The sequence below is a fragment of the Vanacampus margaritifer genome, chromosome 17, assembly GCF_051991255.1.
Source record: "Vanacampus margaritifer isolate UIUO_Vmar chromosome 17, RoL_Vmar_1.0, whole genome shotgun sequence".
In the NCBI taxonomy this organism is placed as follows: Eukaryota; Metazoa; Chordata; class Actinopteri; order Syngnathiformes; family Syngnathidae; genus Vanacampus; species Vanacampus margaritifer.
Window position 1 is genome coordinate 9,477,617 of NC_135448.1, and position 19,319 is coordinate 9,496,935.

General features: G+C 38.1%; 2 protein-coding genes across 14 annotated transcripts in view; one reads left to right on the forward strand and one right to left on the reverse strand.

Moving 5' to 3' along the window:
• Positions 1–1,830: 1,830 nt before the first annotated feature.
• edn1 (endothelin 1) lies at positions 1,831–4,676 on the forward strand. The gene is made up of 5 exons (XM_077547971.1): positions 1,831–2,053; positions 2,183–2,324; positions 2,635–2,793; positions 3,031–3,099; positions 4,269–4,676. Exons 1-5 carry the CDS (start codon positions 1,993–1,995, stop codon positions 4,393–4,395), a joined length of 558 nt encoding a protein of 185 aa, XP_077404097.1. The 5' UTR covers positions 1,831–1,992; the 3' UTR covers positions 4,396–4,676.
• myo1g (myosin IG) overlaps positions 3,817–19,319 on the reverse strand; it is a 124,421-nt gene continuing 108,918 nt past the window's right edge. For 11 of the 13 annotated variants that reach the window (XM_077547957.1, XM_077547959.1, XM_077547954.1 and 8 more), the window contains 2 exons: positions 13,276–13,461; positions 3,817–4,513 (listed from right to left, as the gene is read on the reverse strand). The gene's annotated coding sequence lies outside the window, so the exon portion shown is untranslated. Of the gene's footprint in view, positions 11,705–13,275; positions 13,462–19,319 lie in introns of all 13 variants that reach the window. The other 2 variants (XM_077547951.1, XM_077547952.1) reach the window with 2 other exon arrangements.

A 19,319-nucleotide genomic window follows, 5' to 3' on the forward strand; every position in this document is an offset into this window, starting at 1 on the left:
TGGACTGTTTCCTTAACCAATCAAAAACCAGCCCCTTAGTAACGTCAACATTTTTCCCGATTTCTGATTGGTTGGTTTTAACAAGCCAACTAGCAGAAATGCATCTATACATCTGATAATGATCATCAGCATCTCTGCTGAGCAATAGTATAATGTATTTTTTGATATGTTTGTTTTTTTGGGTACGTTTTTAGATATAAATTCTCAACTGCTCCCAGTTTTGTACATGGCACACTTGTGTGCTGTTATATGTGTTTTTGTTTAGTATTGTTGATTTGATTTTTATAATAGCGATGTGGTGTGGATTAAGTTGGGTAAACACTACTAAACGCCCAGATACCAAATGCACAGCCATCCACCGTCACCTATACAGTATATCATAAATGGCACATCTAAGTTGAATAATAAAGTCAAAAATCCCAGCCTAGCCTTCCTGTTCCTTATGCTAATGAGTGTTTTGGATTCCCCAATGTACCCCCTGTACATTTGTTCATAAACTCTGAGTAGTAGATAGCGATACCTTCAGTTGTATTGGCCCTACTGAGTTTCTATCCTCTCTCCGCTTCACAAGGGCTTGTTATTCACCCTGTCGCACCTCTATTATAGATGTAGCCAAGGAACATTAATAAAGGAAAGGACTAAGAGGAATTTCTGTTAGTCCTCATTAAAATGAATAGGCCTCACTGTCCCAATGCTTTAGTTTGATAGAGCAGCTCCTACCAGTGCCATAAACTATTCCACTATCCAGTGGAAACTGAACGCCAACCTCTGATTAGAGGCCCCGAATCTTCACCCTGTCAAGATACTTGACACACAACTTTCCCCATTGTGAGCGCATCCACATAAACTGTATACACACAAGCCAGGTCAATTTTCCACTCTTACCATCTCGTATTTCCTCCACGTGTGGGTTGGGTAAATACATTACGCCTCTCCATTCTATTTCTGTCTTCTCTTTGCAACGGCTGGTGAGGTCATTTGTTAGATTCACAGGCACGCTGATAAGTAAATGGCTCGTCACAGAAGTAGTTACCACAGATATATTTATGTATGTCGCGCAAGACTTTTTGGAACTTTTTCTATGAGGGGTGAAATTACACTGAAAAGAAAAGGGTTGTCGTGTGCCGCAGCAATTTTGACCCTGGGAAAAAAATTGTGTTAATTGTACCATGTAGATTGTACCATGAGTGATAGAAACAACACTAGAAAATCTTTTCCTTTTTTTTTTCCACTTCTAAGAACATGGATTTTCAAATCTTATGCTATAGTCAGCCATACTGAAATTGGATGAATAAATAAATACACTTTTTCATACTCATTCAGTATTAGTAATATAAGTAAAAGGGGAAACAAGGTATTGAGTTCCTTATTAGGCTGTAGCTGTGCTATTTTAGTTAGTTAATTGGCACATTGAAAAAAATGTTAATGCTCCAAATAACTCACTGCATTTGTCATTAAAAAATATTTAATAAGAAAATTTTAAAAAGTCTTCCCCCCATAAATGAGTGACGCATAGTTATTTATTATTATTACTTACTTACTTACTTACTAAATATGTTTACATTACAAAAGTCTAAAGTCCCGTTGTACGGACTAACAAGTGCAGGCACTTTACTGCCACCTAGTGGCGCATTAGTGCAAGCGGCCCCTGGAGGCGTCTCGCAGGAATGTCAAGTCGCAGTAATTTCTCCCTCCGCCTTCTTTATCAGTTCACAGACAACATTTGTCTGGGTGGAAGCCAGAGGACACAACTCTGCGGAGGAGGAGGAGGAGGAGGAGGAGGAGGAGGAGGAGGAGGAGGAGGTGTTGAAGTCCTATAAAAACTGAGAGTGAACATGTGGGGCCACATTCACGAGCAGCAACAAAAACGTGTGTTCAGCTCTTAGGACGCTCACACATATTGATGCAAAGGACCGGCACTCGTTAATAATTTTCGGACCTTTGCTTTCACTTGGAATATCATCTTTTAAACGTCTTCTTTCATCTGAAGTGATGGATATTTACATTTTACTTTCCGTCTTGTCCGTGATGCACTCCTGGATTTTAAGCACAGGTAAGAAACATAAATGAAACTTCTTTATTTTTTAATTTCTGCTAAATGGTGTGATATTTAAAAAAAATATACATATATACATATATATAAAACTACTTGTTTCAATAATGTATTTATTTGTAATTCCAGCGTTCTCTGCGCCTGTTGAAGCGTCACCAACCGTCTCCCAAGTGCGCCACGTGCGCAAAAAGCGCTGCTCGTGCGCCACTTTCTTGGACAAGGAGTGCGTCTATTTCTGCCACTTGGACATCATATGGGTCAACACGCCTGAGTAAGTGTCTCCGTTTAAAGAAAAATACCCCCCAAAAAGTAGAACGACTAATATATATACATATCTAGGATGGAAAATGAAGAGATCTGTTTTTTCTGATTTTGCTATATTGGAAAAAGTTTGAGTAAAAATTCTAAATAGCACAATTACTTGCAGAAAATAAATAAATGATCTACATACACAATACAGTACAGTATACACATTTCTCCAAAAAGGATACAATGAGTCCCCAACCTTGAATTCAAGTCAAGGTGATGACTGCCGTGTGTTACCTTGATCTAAACTCTCTCTCAATTGTCCTTTCTTTCAGGCGCGTCGTCTCTTATGGCTTGGGCAATGCCCCCAGGAAAAGGCGTTCGGTGCCAGTCGCCACGGCAACCCAGACCAGTGGCTTCCGGTGCCAGTGCCTGCATCAGGGAGACCTCACCTGCACTGACTTCTGCCAGAGGCTGGACAACAGCAACCTCAGGTGGGTGATTAGCATCTGATAGGACAACTTGTTAACATCATACCTGACCGCATATGGTATCATAACCTGTATTTAGCTGTGTAACGAATGCCTGTATTTACTGTAAGCATGCAGTAAATTGGTGGAAAAATCCCATAAACATGTACTGGCACGTTTCATTTTGTGTTTGAGTGCTTAAATGCTCTTAAATAGGGGATATAATTGTAAGTCATCATGTCTTGTTCTTGTTGCTTGCAGGGATGAAACATCAGCAAACAGTGAAATCTTTTCTGATGAGGGTCTCAAGATGGGGACTGACATGAGCAGGTGAGGGAAAATAAAACTCCAAATTTATCTCATGTTTTAGTATTAGGCAAGCAGACTAACCGACTCGAGACTCTGGACAAGTAATGAATCATCTCTTTTAGTTGGTAAAAGTAAAAAAAATACATATATATATATATATATACACACATTATACAGGTATAAAAATCCTGAAATATAGGCCTACTCTAAGTAAAAAAACAAACAAATTTTAAATATTTTTTGCTGTCAGTCAGACTTTTTTTTTTTTTTACAGTGCAGCTGCGCCAACTTAAATGGAAATGTTCTACTTTTTAGTTTAAATTAACTTTAACTTCCAAGAGCCCTCACTGTACACTGGCCAACGGCAGGACCCAGGGTAGTTTTTTTTTCTTGGCCTATGGTAAAAAAAAATCCTAAATTGGATGTTGGAAGAAAAAAAATTGTAACAAGCATATTTTCACACATAGAAAAGTATATAAAATAATAATTGAAAACCAATATATATATATATATATATATATATATATATATATATATATATATAAAAATATACAATAACATAAATACATTTGTAAATGAATACCTAAAAAATAACAAACATATTTTCCCCACATAGAAATAGTTTATTAAATATAAATAATATAAAATATAAATATATAAAAATATTTACAGTATAAATAAAAATACTTTGCTATGCCCCATAAGAAAGTTAAATAAAAAAAGAATATTTCTACCAGCAGTTATTCCCAACCTTTATTGAGCCAATGCACATAAATGTCACTAAAGTCGATACACATGTCACTTATTCATTTAGTCTTATCACTATAAGTGACTAGCATAGAGAGATGAACAAGGATACATGAAGAATTTTCTGACCAATTAGGTGAAATTTGATGATTTTCTGCTACTCTCTTGCTCTCATGTAGCCACTGACTTCAATATTAATAAACACAATTTATAGCAAGCACATTGTTATTTGTTATTGATTTTGTGACAGCAAAAATGAGGCAATTATTCCTTAAAGTTCGTGTCTGCTCATAATGGGACAATAACGATTCCCGCGTCTTCTTTTCGACATTTGGCATTTTAGGTCCTACGTGACTAACAGCTCACCCGTCCTCCTGTTTCAAAAACATTTTCCGTAAGCTGACTGTCTGACGTCTAATTGCTGTCTCCGTCTTTGTGTGCAGAATGAACAATCAGAGAAGGGCGCCGCCTCACTTGCTCAGAGCCGTGACCAAAACGCAGCAGCTTCTCAAGAAGTGGGCGCCACGCCACAGGGTGAGAACGCGGCGGGCTGAGAGGACGACCCCCTAAAGATGACTTTGGAAAGGTTTCATAACCTTCAGTGTAGCGCGCAGTACCTCAGGGATGCTACGTGGAGCCCTTATAAGACCGACGACCACCTCGATGCTGGCGACGTGACCACCTACATCTTGATTGCATCCCAAGCAGGGAGAGGAAACACAGACAAGGAGATGAGATCCAAAGAGATACGTTGAAGACAATAACTTTTTTTTTTTTTTTTACAGTTTAACTACTTCATCATCACGTGTGCACTTCAGAACATTTAGTAGCATTTCAATACTTTTTTTTTTTACATCAAACACCCACTGCCATCTATGGATTGTTATAATTCCAAAAAACTTGGATGCCTACAGTTTGTAGTCTGGATTACGCCATTCTGGCTGAACCACTTGCTGTCTCTGTAGCTCATGGGAATTATAATTTAATGGTTCTCTCAAAAAAAAAAAGTATTTTGTTCCTTACATGTTGTCATATTTATTAACATATTTTTCCTTTATTCGACAGCCATATTGGTTATGCATTAAGTTTGTCATTTCTATGAAATGTTTTGATTTCAAGATGCCAAATTCTGGCTAATTATTTTAATAAATTTGTACGTTTATTTAAAATATGAGTCAAGTCGTGTTTGTTTTATAATCATTTTATCAATACAATACAGCAACAGAAATGTGCAAGTACCGTAAACTGATAACTGTTAGACAAAACTGTGCAATACTTCCATTTTTTTAATTGCATAAATTAGATCCCATTCATATTTTAATTGCAAACTATTGTGATATTGAAAAAAAAAATCCTTAAGGGCATACATACTACACTGACAGGGATTTTATGGTCTCCAAATAAACGAAAGACAATCAAATGATGTTGTTGACCATCAAGCCACTTTCAGATATCATGTTGACACTTGCCTTATTAAACTTGTAAACATGGAACCTTTGCACTGCTACTGAATCAAAACAAGACCTAACCTAACGTGCTGCAGCCTGCAATCTTTGACACGGACTTCTTAATGAACTTCTGTCCCCATCGAAATGCAATCGTCGACACGGGGGCAATATACAATTGCCTGGTATATTTATTAAATTAAAAGTGATAAATGTCAAAGTGCAGCCCTGGGAAGAAAGTTTGGACAGCCTTGATCTACCCCAAGAGACTCGATTCTGCCCCAAATGATTAACTTTCTCACCTCTCTGACTTTTGCATCAACCACCTGCTGAGACGTGACTCATCAAAACATGAGTCACACTTACGGTATTCTGCTTTCTCTGTCTGGCTACGAGAATCCCGGGTCCGATGATGACGGCAGATAAGCGCAATTGGCAGCCGCGGTGCTCCAATCGCCCTTTAAACACATTCTTGCATCTTTTATTTCCCCTGAATGAATCTCAACCTCCTCCTTGCACTTTGACAGTTCTATTGGATTCCATTTGCGTGCACGATTAAGCAATTTCGCAATCAGTTGCTGACACTCATTTGATCGCTTTGATTTCTCCGTGTTGGGAATTGACTGCTTCGCTTTCTGTTTACATCTTTTTTTATAATATGTAATCATCTGCAGAGGTTGGAAATAAATAATAAACCTGTTTTGACAGTCAAAAGTGCAGATATCTAATTCTCTAAAATGCTAGAAATTTATTTAAAGATAGATTGGACAATTTCATTGAAAAACACAATCTGGAGAACTAATAGACCCCCCCCCCCCCCACACACACACACACACAAATTGTATGTATTGCATGTGGGAAATAAAAGCCAATTAACTACAACCATATTATTCAGTTATTTGAGCTAGCTGCAAAGAAACAGGCAACTGTTTTTTGCTAATAAATCTGAGATCAGAGACATTATATGTGGAGTACCACAGGGGTCAATCTTAGGTCCAGAATTATTTATATTATACATCAATGACATATGTAGAGTATCAAAGGTGTTTTGATATCACATAGGCATGTATTTAAATGAGTTATTTTGAGAATCATGTCTCTCGCTGATACACATTGCACACAAGCCGCATATATTTGAACTGGGGTGTGTAGACTTTTTATTAACTTTGTAGCTTCCAGTCTCCTCCTTTGTTTACATTTAGTAATGTTTTCTTAATTGTGTAAATAATTTCAGTGACGAGTGCATTTTTTTATGTCCTGTTTTGTAAGTATTTCTATTTTGTTACTTCCAATGTTGAAAAAACAACCCCCCCAAAAGTGGATTAATTAATTAATTTAATTTAATTAATTAACATTACTGAAATGCTATTTTGCCAGTATTCTTTACGTTTGAGGACGGCACCATCTGTTGCATCAGTCCTCCAGATTCGCTCTTATTTGCGTGCAGTGTGGTGAATGTCATACAAGTTGCTCTTGGGTTGACTTCAAAGGGCGGTGCGACTAAATTCGCTCCCATCACTCATCGCTAAATTGTTTGAACTGGCAGCAGGCAGCAACCCAGTGCAAATTGGTGGAAAACTTTTAACTCTGCAGGCCGTGTGGCAAACGTATTCTAATTAGACGTGCTGTGCCTGGGGCTGCTAGCAATAAATATTGTTACTGTTTCTGTGTGTAAAGGCCAATTACATCAACGGCACTAATGGCAAAGTATCCGGATAAACCCGGTTCTTGTTTGCAAAACAGTCGTAGACATGTCTGAAGCAGAGTCAGTCAGGATGGGAAGTTATATAAGAGAAATTATTTATTTTATGAGCCATTTAAACAGTAAAATAAAATATGTAATTCATGACAATTTTGAACACTCGGACCTGCGTTATAAATCCAGTCTTAGAATCACTTTTATCACCCGTACACTACTGATGTAATGTAAAATTAACGTTATTAAAGCATAATATAAATATTTTTATATATATATTTTCGCCATTGTGGGTGTGAACACAGCCAAAGCAGATCCTTTAGATCACCCTTGGCGACTGTTATGTCTTGGAATGAGGCTTAGTAAATACAGTAATAACAGGGACAGCCCTATCATTGTTAGTGAAAAAATGCTAGTAAAGACAGGTAGTAAAATAATTACATGGAGTCCGCAGTTTATGACAGCGCAAGAACACGTTCTTCACACGTGACATGGCGGACAGTTTTTCCTAGAAGCGTAGAAATGCTTTCCGTAGAAATATTTACTGTAATTGTGATTTGACTGCTGTGTTAGCATAGCTTAGCGATAGCATATTTCAACTTGTGTAAAAGTGGGAGCTTTTAAAAATAAATGACTTATCTTTTATTTGGAGCATTTTGAAAGGCTTGAATGTTATCACTTGGAGTATAAATGCAACTTTCAGGGCATTTAAACAAGCTCTCACATAAAAATACTATTAGCATTTTTATGGCATAATAATTCAGACTGTTAAAACTGTTAGTCGCTTTGGTCTTCATCCTTCATTTCCTAGAAAGAAGACAATCTATGCTACACTTTTTTTGTATTCATGTTTGTCTGCAGTTTCTGAAGTTTCTTTCAAAGTATATACTGTACACTAAACAGTTTAACATTATGTAGCACTAGTAACCCTTGATGATTGGGTAGTTTCCCATCGTCGTAAGCTACACACGTTAGCGAGCCTAAAGTAACTTGAAAATTCGTCATTAAAAAAATCCACACTGGGACTGATTATTTCACCAACGCTACAATAATTTCTCGTCACCTTACGTTACCCTTAAATACATTGTTTACGGATTATTTCCGGTAGCATGCGGCAAGAGTCTCCTTAACTTTCACTTAAGCCCATGCTAGCTTTAATAGCTAGCTAGACATGACATAAAAAACAATTAGTGTTTTATGATATATAATTAAACTACTAAAATAATTATTTGTTTTCATTTTTACAAAATTATAATTCACTGAAGTGTACCTGTACTGTACGAAAGTCTCCTTGTAATGCAAGAATCAAATAAAGTAACATGTTATCCTTTTGACATTATCATCGTTCTATTTAAAACACAATTACATGGCCTTTAATCCATGAGTCAGCTTTGCTCTAAAAAAGCTTTCAGCCCTGCGAGAGACTCGCCGCACCAACATCCCTCCTTGCGTAACACACTTGCACTCCACGTGCACGCGAGCCAGGGCCGGCGAGGCGGCGACACAACACAATGGCAGTCGCCCTCTGAACTATTCACTTCAATGCAAGCGACTCCCCAGGGACGCTAGCTTTTGACACAAGTCATTAGTCTATTGAATAGCGTGCGAGCTAGCATAATAGCTGCGAGGAATCTCCACCGCTCGGCAGGAATTCTGCAGCTACAATAGAATGGGAACATCGGGGCGGGGCGGATGGGCCTCGGCTTCTGACGAGCACGCCTCGTTCTCCATTCCGCACACATCAATACACTACTCACAAAAAGTGAGTGATATGGAGCTTTTGGTGTGAACTTTCTGCCAGTGTGACATCACGTGGCAACAAATAATGATGGGAATGCGAACGGGCGTCTGTCGGCGCCCCGCCTGCCCATAATCCCCGCGTGCCAACAACCGAGTGTCTCCCTACCTGCAAAACATGACAGGAATATCCCCTCGCATACTTGAACGGATGCTGTACTGACAGACGCGAGCGAATGCGAGACGCTTCACATCTGCTCAACTTGGCCTGACTAAGAAGCGAGTAAGAAGGAGTGAAGGAGCTTTCACCTGTTGGCTCATATGAATGAGGGAACGTGTGTTGGGAATGCTTGGAATGGTACACATTATTTCATGAACCCTTTGCCCAAATTTAGTTCAGAAATGCCAGAAATGATAAATAAACTTTCTCCACAGAGCCTACATGTATACATTTGAGGCGCATTACATAGTTAGTTTATACATTTGGACCAGACTTGTTGACTTCAAGCTGTTCCCCCCTCTGGGGCATGTTCATTGGAACAATATGCATTCATTCCGCAGCTTTACATTACATTTGTAAGAAAGCTTTCACAATGGAATGCATCATGTTCAACATTTAAATGAAAAGCTATTAACTGATGTTTGACCTTGTTTCAAGTTATACCTCTGTTAGTAGCATTTTTGTGCTGTTTTTTTTAAATTATTATTATTAATAATTAAAACCGGAAAAAATGGCCGACTGTTTATCTAAGTGTCAGCCGAAGTTCATATTTGTTATAAATGCTATACATTCAGACATACATTCATGAATAAAGTTTAGAACTAGAGAATGCTCTCTCCCCAGAAGAAAAAAAAAAAAGAACTAGAGAATGCTATTTCTGAGAAATTGAGTGTGAAGACTCAGAAAGTGAATGAAAAATTGTGGAAAACATCGAATGATTGTGCAATCATATTCAATGACTTGGAATGAGCGGAACAGTTTAAAATTTGAATCGTTGAAATTGGTCAAAAAATGCTGATATTAGAGGAGAAAAATAAAATAAATCAATTTTGTTGGCTTTTCTTTAGATTTTTTTTTTGGGGGGGGGGTAGTGGTAGCTTCAAGATTAACAGTTTAAAGTTGGGATAGTTTTAATCTATAAATTACAGGAGAACAAAATAAAAATCTTTATTGTTTGCTTTTTGCTTTTTTTTTGGGGGGGGGGGTTGTTGTTGGTATAAGATGAACAGTTTAGAGTTGGAATGGTTTGAATCGGTCAAAAAATGTGGAGATTAAAAAATTTTTTACATAACATCCTGGTACTGGGACATGTTGAGTATGGCCATTCAGCCAAAAACAAATCAACATCTGACCGGGATGGAACGAAAGGATTAGCAAGACTAGCAAACAAAGTAGACTCTCCAATCAAATAAGCAAATGACACTCTACAATTAGTTTCTGATGCTTCTGCTGTGTGGATTCTGTACCAAGCGACCGACAAGATCTGAGATGAACGCTGATTTGTCACTGTGGAGGATTCTGCATCAAATGTGGGTGGCCTGACTCAGTGGGTAGAGTGGCTGTCTTGCAACCCTGAGGTTGTGGGTTTGATCACTTGATGAATCCCCTCATCCGCACCTGTCTCCAATTGACCTGACATCCACCAATCAAAGTCAACATTTTCTTTTTGTTGTTGCGTTTTGCACACTAGCGCCACCCGGTGGCCTGTCATGATGACTGCTTTGGCTTCTTTTTATTTTTACTTTCCTTACTTTCCTTCTAATTTCCATTGAGTTGAACAGGTTATAGGTCAGATTAGTGGTGGACAAAAGTTTTAATTTATCTTGGTCAAATTGTCTCTTTTATGTCACAAAAACCTGACTTTTCAACACGGATTTGTGGACTTTTTGTATCCACGGTACCGTTAGTGATGCATATGTTTTAATGATTATAATTGCTCCAAATATTCAAGGGAATGAGCAAAGTGTTACGCATAGTCTTGCTATTCCAACTATTGACTTTGTCGCCGGGTTATTTAAAAAATGTTACATTGCTTGGTATGTCTCATTGCAAAAATAAAGTCTTGGGATGAAAATGGCCATTTGGGCCTTTGCACCTAATAAATCTAGCGTATTGTCACACTATCAGACTAAATATTAAGACAAGCGTTCAAACCTTGGGGTTCTCGGGGCAAAATGAATGAGGACACGGTCTTAAAAGTGGCACGCAGTTACAGTATGCATCAAGAGCCGTTCGAGTGCTTTTTGCTCTGCTCTCTTTTGTCGACTGTTTGTTTACATTGCCAGCGATGCTTTTTCTGTCTTTCTCTTTTATACTGTATATACACATATCTCTCGTGAAGGACGCACAAAGGTAAATATTGATGGACACCACAGGTGTGTGTAAAGCATTTTAAAGTGATGGAAAATGATTTTGTGTCAGTCACTGTTGAAAGGGAAAACGGTTGTGAAGCTGGGTAAGCTGCTCTCTTGCTTGTAAGACTGTATTTGAAAAAACAAAGCAACAACATTAAAATGTAACAATGTGGATTTCATAACAGAAAATGTCTACTCTGGTGTCAACTCATCCTCACACAGCATCAAGTGTACGTGTGTGTGTGTGCGTGTGCGTGCGCGTGCGCGTGCGTGTGTGTGAGCGTGGGCTATGTGTTGTTGTTTTGATAGGAAGGCTGCCAACTGATAAACGTGTGTTGGATTCATTGTGTCAGGTCTTTTCATACGCCATCAGGGTTCTCTGTGGCACAAGCCTGTCATTGTGTGCGGAAATGCCTCCACGATTGTTCATGTTGGGGCCTGGAAATTTACATTCTTCACTACTGTCAACATGGGGGTAACAAAAAAACAGTGGTTTAAACGCTGCTTGATATTATGTTATCTTATTAAATCATCTTTTAATCTGTTTCAAGTAGTGACTGCTAAAACTAGACCAGGGGTCTGCAACCTGCGGCTCTGGAGCCACACGTGGCTCTTCAGTCCCTCTCCTGTGGCTCCCTGTGGATCGCTAAAAAATTAGAAGAAATTATTTTTTGTACATTTTTATTTAAAGCAACACTAAAGAACTTTCAGTTTACGTTGATTATGGCGGCGCCATATGGACAAAAGCAGTAATGTTATACCTGAAGGAAGACCTCATTTCCCATGAGGGCAAGTTCCTAAGTGCTACTTTGAATTTTTAGATTAAATATTCTTTAAATTAATTAATTAATTAGATTTAAAATACAAAACAAATAATTAAAGATTTTTAAAAAAGTCAAACTTTGTAAATTAGCAAAACAGAGAGACAAAAGGTAGATAAAAAACTTTTTTTTAAATGCCCAAAAAGTGACCATAAAAGAAAGGAAGAGGAGATCAGAAAATTATCATATAATGTACACAAAATTGCTAAATGGAAAAAAAGGCAGAAAAATTATTTTTTTAAATGCAGGAAAGAAAATGTTCAAAAAGTCACGATAAATTGTCCAAAAACCAAAGAAGAAATGCAGAAGTTTACCATACAATATCTTTTGATTTGCCAAAAAGGTCAGAACATTCTTTTTAAAAATAATACAGAAAAGTAAATGTTCAAAAATGTTACTATAAAATGTCTAATAACAAAAGAAGGAATCGCCCAAACAATTATGTACACGAAATGTACACAAAATTGCCTAAAATGTTAGAAAATTGATAGCAAAAAAGGCAGAATGTTTAAATGTTTAAAAAAAATAGCCATAAAAAAAATCCCAAAACAGAAGATTAAAGGTAGAAGAAAATGAATCTCAAAGTATTGGATGCTGCATATTTTCAGTTAAGTTAGCTCTTATACAGCTCATTTTAGCTCAGCAAATTAGACTTAAACACAAACACACAGTTTTGTTCAGCACAATGTTCAAATGTTATGTGGCTCCAGACAGATTTTTTTGGGTCATTTATTTGCCCTAAAATGGCTCTTTTGACAGTAAAGGTTGCTGACCCCTTAACTAGACCAATCAGATTACATAAGACTGATATTTAGGCTTGTCATTACTGTGGTCATTTATCTATTTTTATGATGGATCAATGCAGTTCAGTAGCAGGTCAGAGATTTACAGTAATCCCTTACAGTAATAAGGGTGCGAAAATTATATCGGAAGTGTCCTTGAACACCCATGAAGTAGGTTATGTGACATGAAACGCTACAAACAAATTTGACGTGGCTTTTCAACACGCCACCTGAACTGAACCTGAGCATGTAAATATGTTGGCATGAAAGGGTTTTAAAAAAGAAGAGAGGAAAAAAAAGGAGCAAAGTAGCAGGGAGCTGGTTAGAGGGCACAAATATTTGATCCAGGCGTTAACAGCCTACACTACGCCACTGCATGCAGGGACACGTTGTTGAGTATGGTTCCTTCTCTAATTAAAGGCTGCACAAACACTTATCATTTTACATAATGGGATTTCAAAAGTCAAACTAGACCTTGATAAAGGAAATAGTAAATGACATCAAAATAGACGTGGTTGATGTGCGACGGGTGACCGCGAGCGGTGCTTCCTGTTGTGTCGCTGATAAGATTACGGTATTAGTCATTGTCATTTGCTCTGTTGATGGAACATTACCTTTTCTTTTCTTGGTCTTTTTGCCGCACATTCCACACATATTTCCATTCAGACCCATTTCCTTATGGCGGGCGTCTGTCGCCACAGAGCCCCCCTGCATGCCCCCACGCAATGCTGATTAGCATGTGGAAAATGTGAACAGTGACGATTGTAGTCTGAGGTCCCGTCGCGTCATTAGGGATTCGCCTCCATGCGTGGGGAGAAGACAAAAAGAGTTAGATGTTGGAAGTTAACACATCTATTAGAAACTCTATTAGAACATCTATAAACACTAAGTTCTGTCCTTCACCTGGTACTGTACACCTGCATGATCTTCCCCCCCTCCCAAGCTGTTCTGTTTGACAATATAATTGTGTAATGATTAAGTGGAAAATAAAAAAGAATCTTGTAAATGTGACACACCACACAGAACAGAGAAAAGTTTCGTTAACAACCCTGTTAAATTCGAATGATTAAAAATAATTAATTTAAAGTTCTTTTAATGCCACCATTTTTTTTATGTGCGATTAATGACCGCCCCCTCACTTGGAAAGCCTGTACTCGGTTAATTCCAGTCACAACACAGCATACACGTCCACGTCAAAATTTAGCAGTATTAATAATTGTGGAGACTGGGGTCAAGTTGTAGCTTACAATTTTAAAAATGTGCAGATAAAAGTTTCTTCATGTTAAAGATTAGATAGCTCTTAATATGAAAAGAAAAATGCAGAGCTGTAACCAAAGTCTTACAAATGCAATTATGGCATCTAGTGGCATTAAAAATTAAGTTAAATTACACTCATTTTTTACAGTACAGTACAACTTTTTAATTTTAACTCAATTTTATGAATTACTATGAAATTACTGTATCAATAACTAAAAGATGCAGCCATATTTCTATTAAGTCAACATTTCCCCCACGTTTACATAATTATGAAAACTTAAGAGAAAAAAATTATTGTACATTATATTGTAACTATTGAAGTCATGCGATTAATTACGATTACAACATTTTAATCGCCTGATGCCACTAATGTATTTATTTTTAAATCGGCAAGTGCACTAAATGTGTGAAACTATGTCATTTATGCATAACGTTATGCGTAATGCGAGTGCAGTGTAAAAGGGTGTAGACATCGCTATATGTTCGAGATGCTAAAAATCATCAGCCTAAAGCTTCCAGTGGCTGGAATATAATGCAACATGTTATTGAGGAGCTTTTCCACACAACGAGGCGCTAGAAAACGGCCAAAGTGTAGATTGAACATTGCAATTGCCCTGATGTGAATGAAGGTGCTTAAGTTCTCACATAGTGGGGGACCCCAAGTGCGTGTTCAAACCCAGAATCTCTTTTTATCCTAAATGAGACTTAAACAGTATTTTTGCTGATAAACGCCATTTGGAGCAGTGAATGCATTCTTGTTTCAAAATGTTTAGTTGTGTGTCTCAAGGCTGAAAATTGTCCAACTAGAAATCTTGCACGTTGGCATGTCATAACAAGCAATGACTACTACTTCCAGATAAACCTGCACACACACACACACACGCACACACACACACACACACACACAGAAGTTTACGCGTCATGTTATCACCCCATCTTATCCGATCAGTCAGCTATTTTACTGTGCCCGAGACGGCGTACGTTGCAACTCTGCTACTCCGCTAATGTCGCTTTGCCCTGTCCCCTCTGGCTCGCTGCTTGGCTGCTATCTCCGGCAAACATAACAAGATTGCGAGCACCTGCTGCATACAGGAGGGAGAAACAAAAGTGCAACTCTGTCAACTGTTAGTGATTCAGCTGACAATACACCGTCACACACGTGTAACCCAAACAAGGGTCACCCAAAGTGAACCTTGAACGACTTATTTTACAGTACGTCACAAAATAGTTTCTCCTATAGCAGTTGGTGGGTTATGTAACATTGGTTGCATACTGGGTGCAATTAAAGTACATTTAAGGAGTTATTTTTGCACACTATAATTGCAATACATTCCCTGTTATTTTCTCTTTTTTTTTTTTAAATGCTTTGTAATAACGGCATTTATTTGCCATGGTATCACAAAATGTTTTTATTTGTTGTTTTTAATGGTTCTATATGGCAGGATGGGGTGGGGGGAACCCCTACACTGTCTGTGACACGTGAATATTTCAAGCTACAACCTGACTATCATCATCACGTGCAGTAGTGCACATGTAGCTAAAACACTTTTGAACGTCAAACATAAATCATGTCTTTTTAATTTACATTACCAGCAGGTTAATGGTGCGGAACACGCAACATGACAAAAACATGTTTTATGTTGGGTGCACTTTACAACATATGTGGCATGTTATGCTAATCACATCATAAGCTAGCAGACTTTCAAAGGCCAGCTTCCATATTTTGGTGCTTAAATATGTTCAATAAATATATTTAACTCTCTTTTGTTTTTGTATGGGTCAGTTTTAACATCTGAAAGTGACAAACAAAAAGCTTGAAGCAAGCACATTTTGCCACTTATTGAATGGAATTGAGTGAATCAACAAGTTGTCTTCTTTTCGTTCCAACGAGGCTAGGCTACGCTAGGCTAGGTTAAGAAGGCGCGCACACGTCAAGAATCATGTGCACGCAAGGTACACTTAAGGCCCAGGTGCACACATCAGTTGGTTGCCATTGGCGCTTGAGTTAATGTTATGCTAATCACATCAAATGTGTTAGCATTAAGATAGCAGTAGGCCAGTTTATATGGTTTGGTTGAACATTTTGGTACAGGTATTTAAACATGTTCAATACGTATATTTAATTCCGGACAAAACATCTTGAAGCAAGCACATTTTGCCACGTAGCTGGAGAACTGCGAGTCTTCTTTATGCTATAGAGGCTAGGCTAGGTTAGGCTAGGATAGGCAGGCGCATGCGTAATGAATCTTAAGCGCACGCAACATATTTAAGGCACAGGTGCACAAATCAGTTGGTTGTCATTGGAGCTCACGTTTATTTTATGCTAATCACATGTTAGCGTCACGCTAGCAGACTTTCGTAGGCCAGTTTATACGGCTTGTTTTAATATTTTCAAAAAGCATATTTAATTAGCTTTTATGTGGGGTTCTTTTCCCCAGCAAACATAATCTGAGTGACAAAACCAGCTCGAAGCAAGCACATTTTGCCACATATGTGGAGAACTGCGAGTCTTCTTTATGCTATAGAGCAGAGGTGGGCATCGAGGGCCGCAGTCCTGCAGGTTTTGCGTGTTGCCCTTCTCCAACACAGCTGATATATGATCAGCTCATCAGCAAGCTCTGCATAAGCCTGATAACGATCCTGTTGATTGGAATCAGCTTGTGTTGGAAGTGAGAAACCTACAAAACCTGCAGGACTCCGGCCCTCGAGGACCGAGATTGCCCACCTCTGCTATAGAGGCTAGGCTAGGTTAGGCTAGGCTAGGCTAGGCAGGGGCATGCGTAAAGAATCTTAAGCGCACGCAACATATTTAAGGCACAGGTGCACAAATCAGTTGGTTGTCATTGGAGCTCATGTTTATTTTATGCTAATCACATGTTAGCGTCACGCTAGCAGACTTTCGTAGGCCAGTTTATACGGCTTGTTTTAATATTTTCAAAAAGCATATTTAATTAGCTTTTATGTGGGGTTCTTTTCCCCAGCAAACATAATCTGAGTGACAAAACCAGCTCGAAGCAAGCACATTTTGCCACGTATGTGGAGAACTGCGCAAGTCTGAAGTTATAGGATAGTCTTTTTTGACAGCGCGAGTCAGGTGCCTAGCAATATTTCAAGAAGAGTGTTTTAATGAGTTCAACTGCGTTTTAATGGGTTTCAATGTGTTTAACGCATTGGGCAAAGGTACACAGGAAGCACACGCGTTTCAAACAGTTTCAGTATCTAACCGGGCTTTTCTAACCACTTAGGCCTCTGATGACTTTCACCCTCCATTTGTTCGACACTGCCGAAAATTATGGCTAGTGGGAAACTTCCCATGACGTCAGCAGATGTGCTTGAAAAAAAAAGAAAAAAGTGAAGATGCCAAGAGTCGCGTGCCGGCCTTTGTGGTTCTTATCTGCCGTGGTCTCTGACGTACGCATCAATCCTCTACGCACGCTGAGCTCAGCATCTGACAGCTGCATCATGCACAAGCTTCTACTGTACCACCTGCACACGCGCAGATGTTACAGTAACTCTTTGCAGGTGTGACCCCAACTCCAGTATGCTCTTTGACATGACGCGGGATGCTGATATTGGAATTAGAAGGGGCTATCGTTATGTTGTCTCAAATAGAAAAACAACATAAGCATCATGCTTGTTTGGGCGCAGTCTGAGAATTAAATATTTGATGTGCACTGGATCGCGCTAACATTATTCCCTTTGGCGGAGATATGAATTGAGACTGTTTACTCGTCGGCTTGTAAACACTGAGCGCCATGTTCCATAATAATGAAGTGTTTCTATGGTTCTAGCATACACAAATCATTCATATAATCTGCTTTAAGAAAAATACTTACCATTTCTATAGTAAATGTTGTACTGTTGTTAAATCGTGCTGGCTGAATAGAGGAAGAAGTGAAGGGAAAAAAAATTGACTGCTATGCTTACTGCTAAGAGCATGCTTTAAGTTTCCATTCACTGACTGAATTTTATTGATTCTATTGATTTAATATTAGAGGTGTCAGGCGATTATTTTTTTAAAATCATAATTAATCGCATGACTTCAATAGTTAACTCACGATTAGTCACACATTTTATGTCGGTTCCATATGAACAATAAAATGTATAAAAAAATATATTTTTCAGAATTTTTAATAGAGGCAGTAGCATGCATTCTTTGTTATTTTTTAGGTGTCAGGTGATTAAAAATTGTAATCATAATTAATCACATGACTCCAATAGTTTACTCACGATTAATCGCAAATATGTTTTAAATGTACAATTAAATGTACAATAAAATATTTTCTTTTTAAAGTTTTCATACTCTTATTAACATAAAAGTGTATAGAAATAAATGTTAAGCTAATAGAAATATGGCTGCATCTTTTAGTCATTGATACAGTAATTTCATAATAATTCATAAAAATTAGCTAAAATTAAATAGATGTACTGTACGGTAAAAACCGAGTGTGATATTGATTTGTGTTGAGGTCGTATTTCTGCATAATTGCATTTGCAACACAGCTCAGTGCATTTTTTTTCATAAGAGCTATCTAATCTTTAACATGAAGTAACTTGTGAAATTCTGCACATTTTTTAAATTAGAGGTGTTAAATGAACCTTAAATGAACTCAAAATTAACACATTTAGACACCCCTACTTAATATATCAATCTAACAATTTTATAAACTGATCTAATACTTTTGATAGTCGTTCAGGCAAAGGCTTTCAAAGTTAAAAGTATTAGTATCCAACATTGACTTTTGTTTATTATTTTTTGCATTCTTTAAGCATGAAAGAGGGTTGCAAGAGAATGGAGGGAATTAAATGGCCCCGTGACACATTTATCAAAGCGTCGCTCAGTATTTATTTAGCCCAGCGCATCCTGCCCATTGCTCCCGATTGCTGGTGTTGTATCCTTTACATTCTGCCGCGTGACCCAAGTCAGGGCTTTTTATCTGGTTAGCAAAACACTAACATGCATTCTGCTGTATTGCAGACATCCCAGCCGATTCATGTAAATATCCCCCTTGTGCTCATTTGCCACAAAGGCACAGATAGGACGCTGGCTTTGTGTGTGTGTGTGTGAGGCCAAAGGTCACATCACTTTCCACACGCTCCTAGTCTCGTTGACCCTTTTATCTTCCTGAGGAACTGCGCTGTGAGGATGACAGCAACATGACTGAACAGCAGCTTTTTTTTCTCTTTTTTTTTTTTTACCGGAGGGGCCAAAAACATGTCGTGATTTATCTTGGCAGCTTGTTTGTTATTCTTAACAAGACATTAGGTGACCGTGGAGAGGGCAATGTTCCTCTTTAGCGGAAACGTACTTCCAGTTGCTGGAATGCGGTTGGCGTAGTTAATGTGAGGTGATCTCCATTTTTTATTTTTTTATACAAGTACATGAATCTTGTAGAAAGGC

What these genes read in the sequence shown, in the direction of transcription:
- edn1 (XM_077547971.1), top strand. Translation starts at nt 1,993, where the DNA reads ATGGATATTTACATTTTACTTTCCGTCTTGTCCGTGATGCACTCCTGG. An exon ending in CTCCTGGATTTTAAGCACAG is followed by an intron (nt 2,054 to 2,182) that starts GTAAGAAACATA and finishes TTGTAATTCCAG; the next exon opens with CGTTCTCTGCGCCTGTTGAA. An exon ending in CTGGACAACAGCAACCTCAG is followed by an intron (nt 2,794 to 3,030) that starts GTGGGTGATTAG and finishes TGTTGCTTGCAG; the next exon opens with GGATGAAACATCAGCAAACA.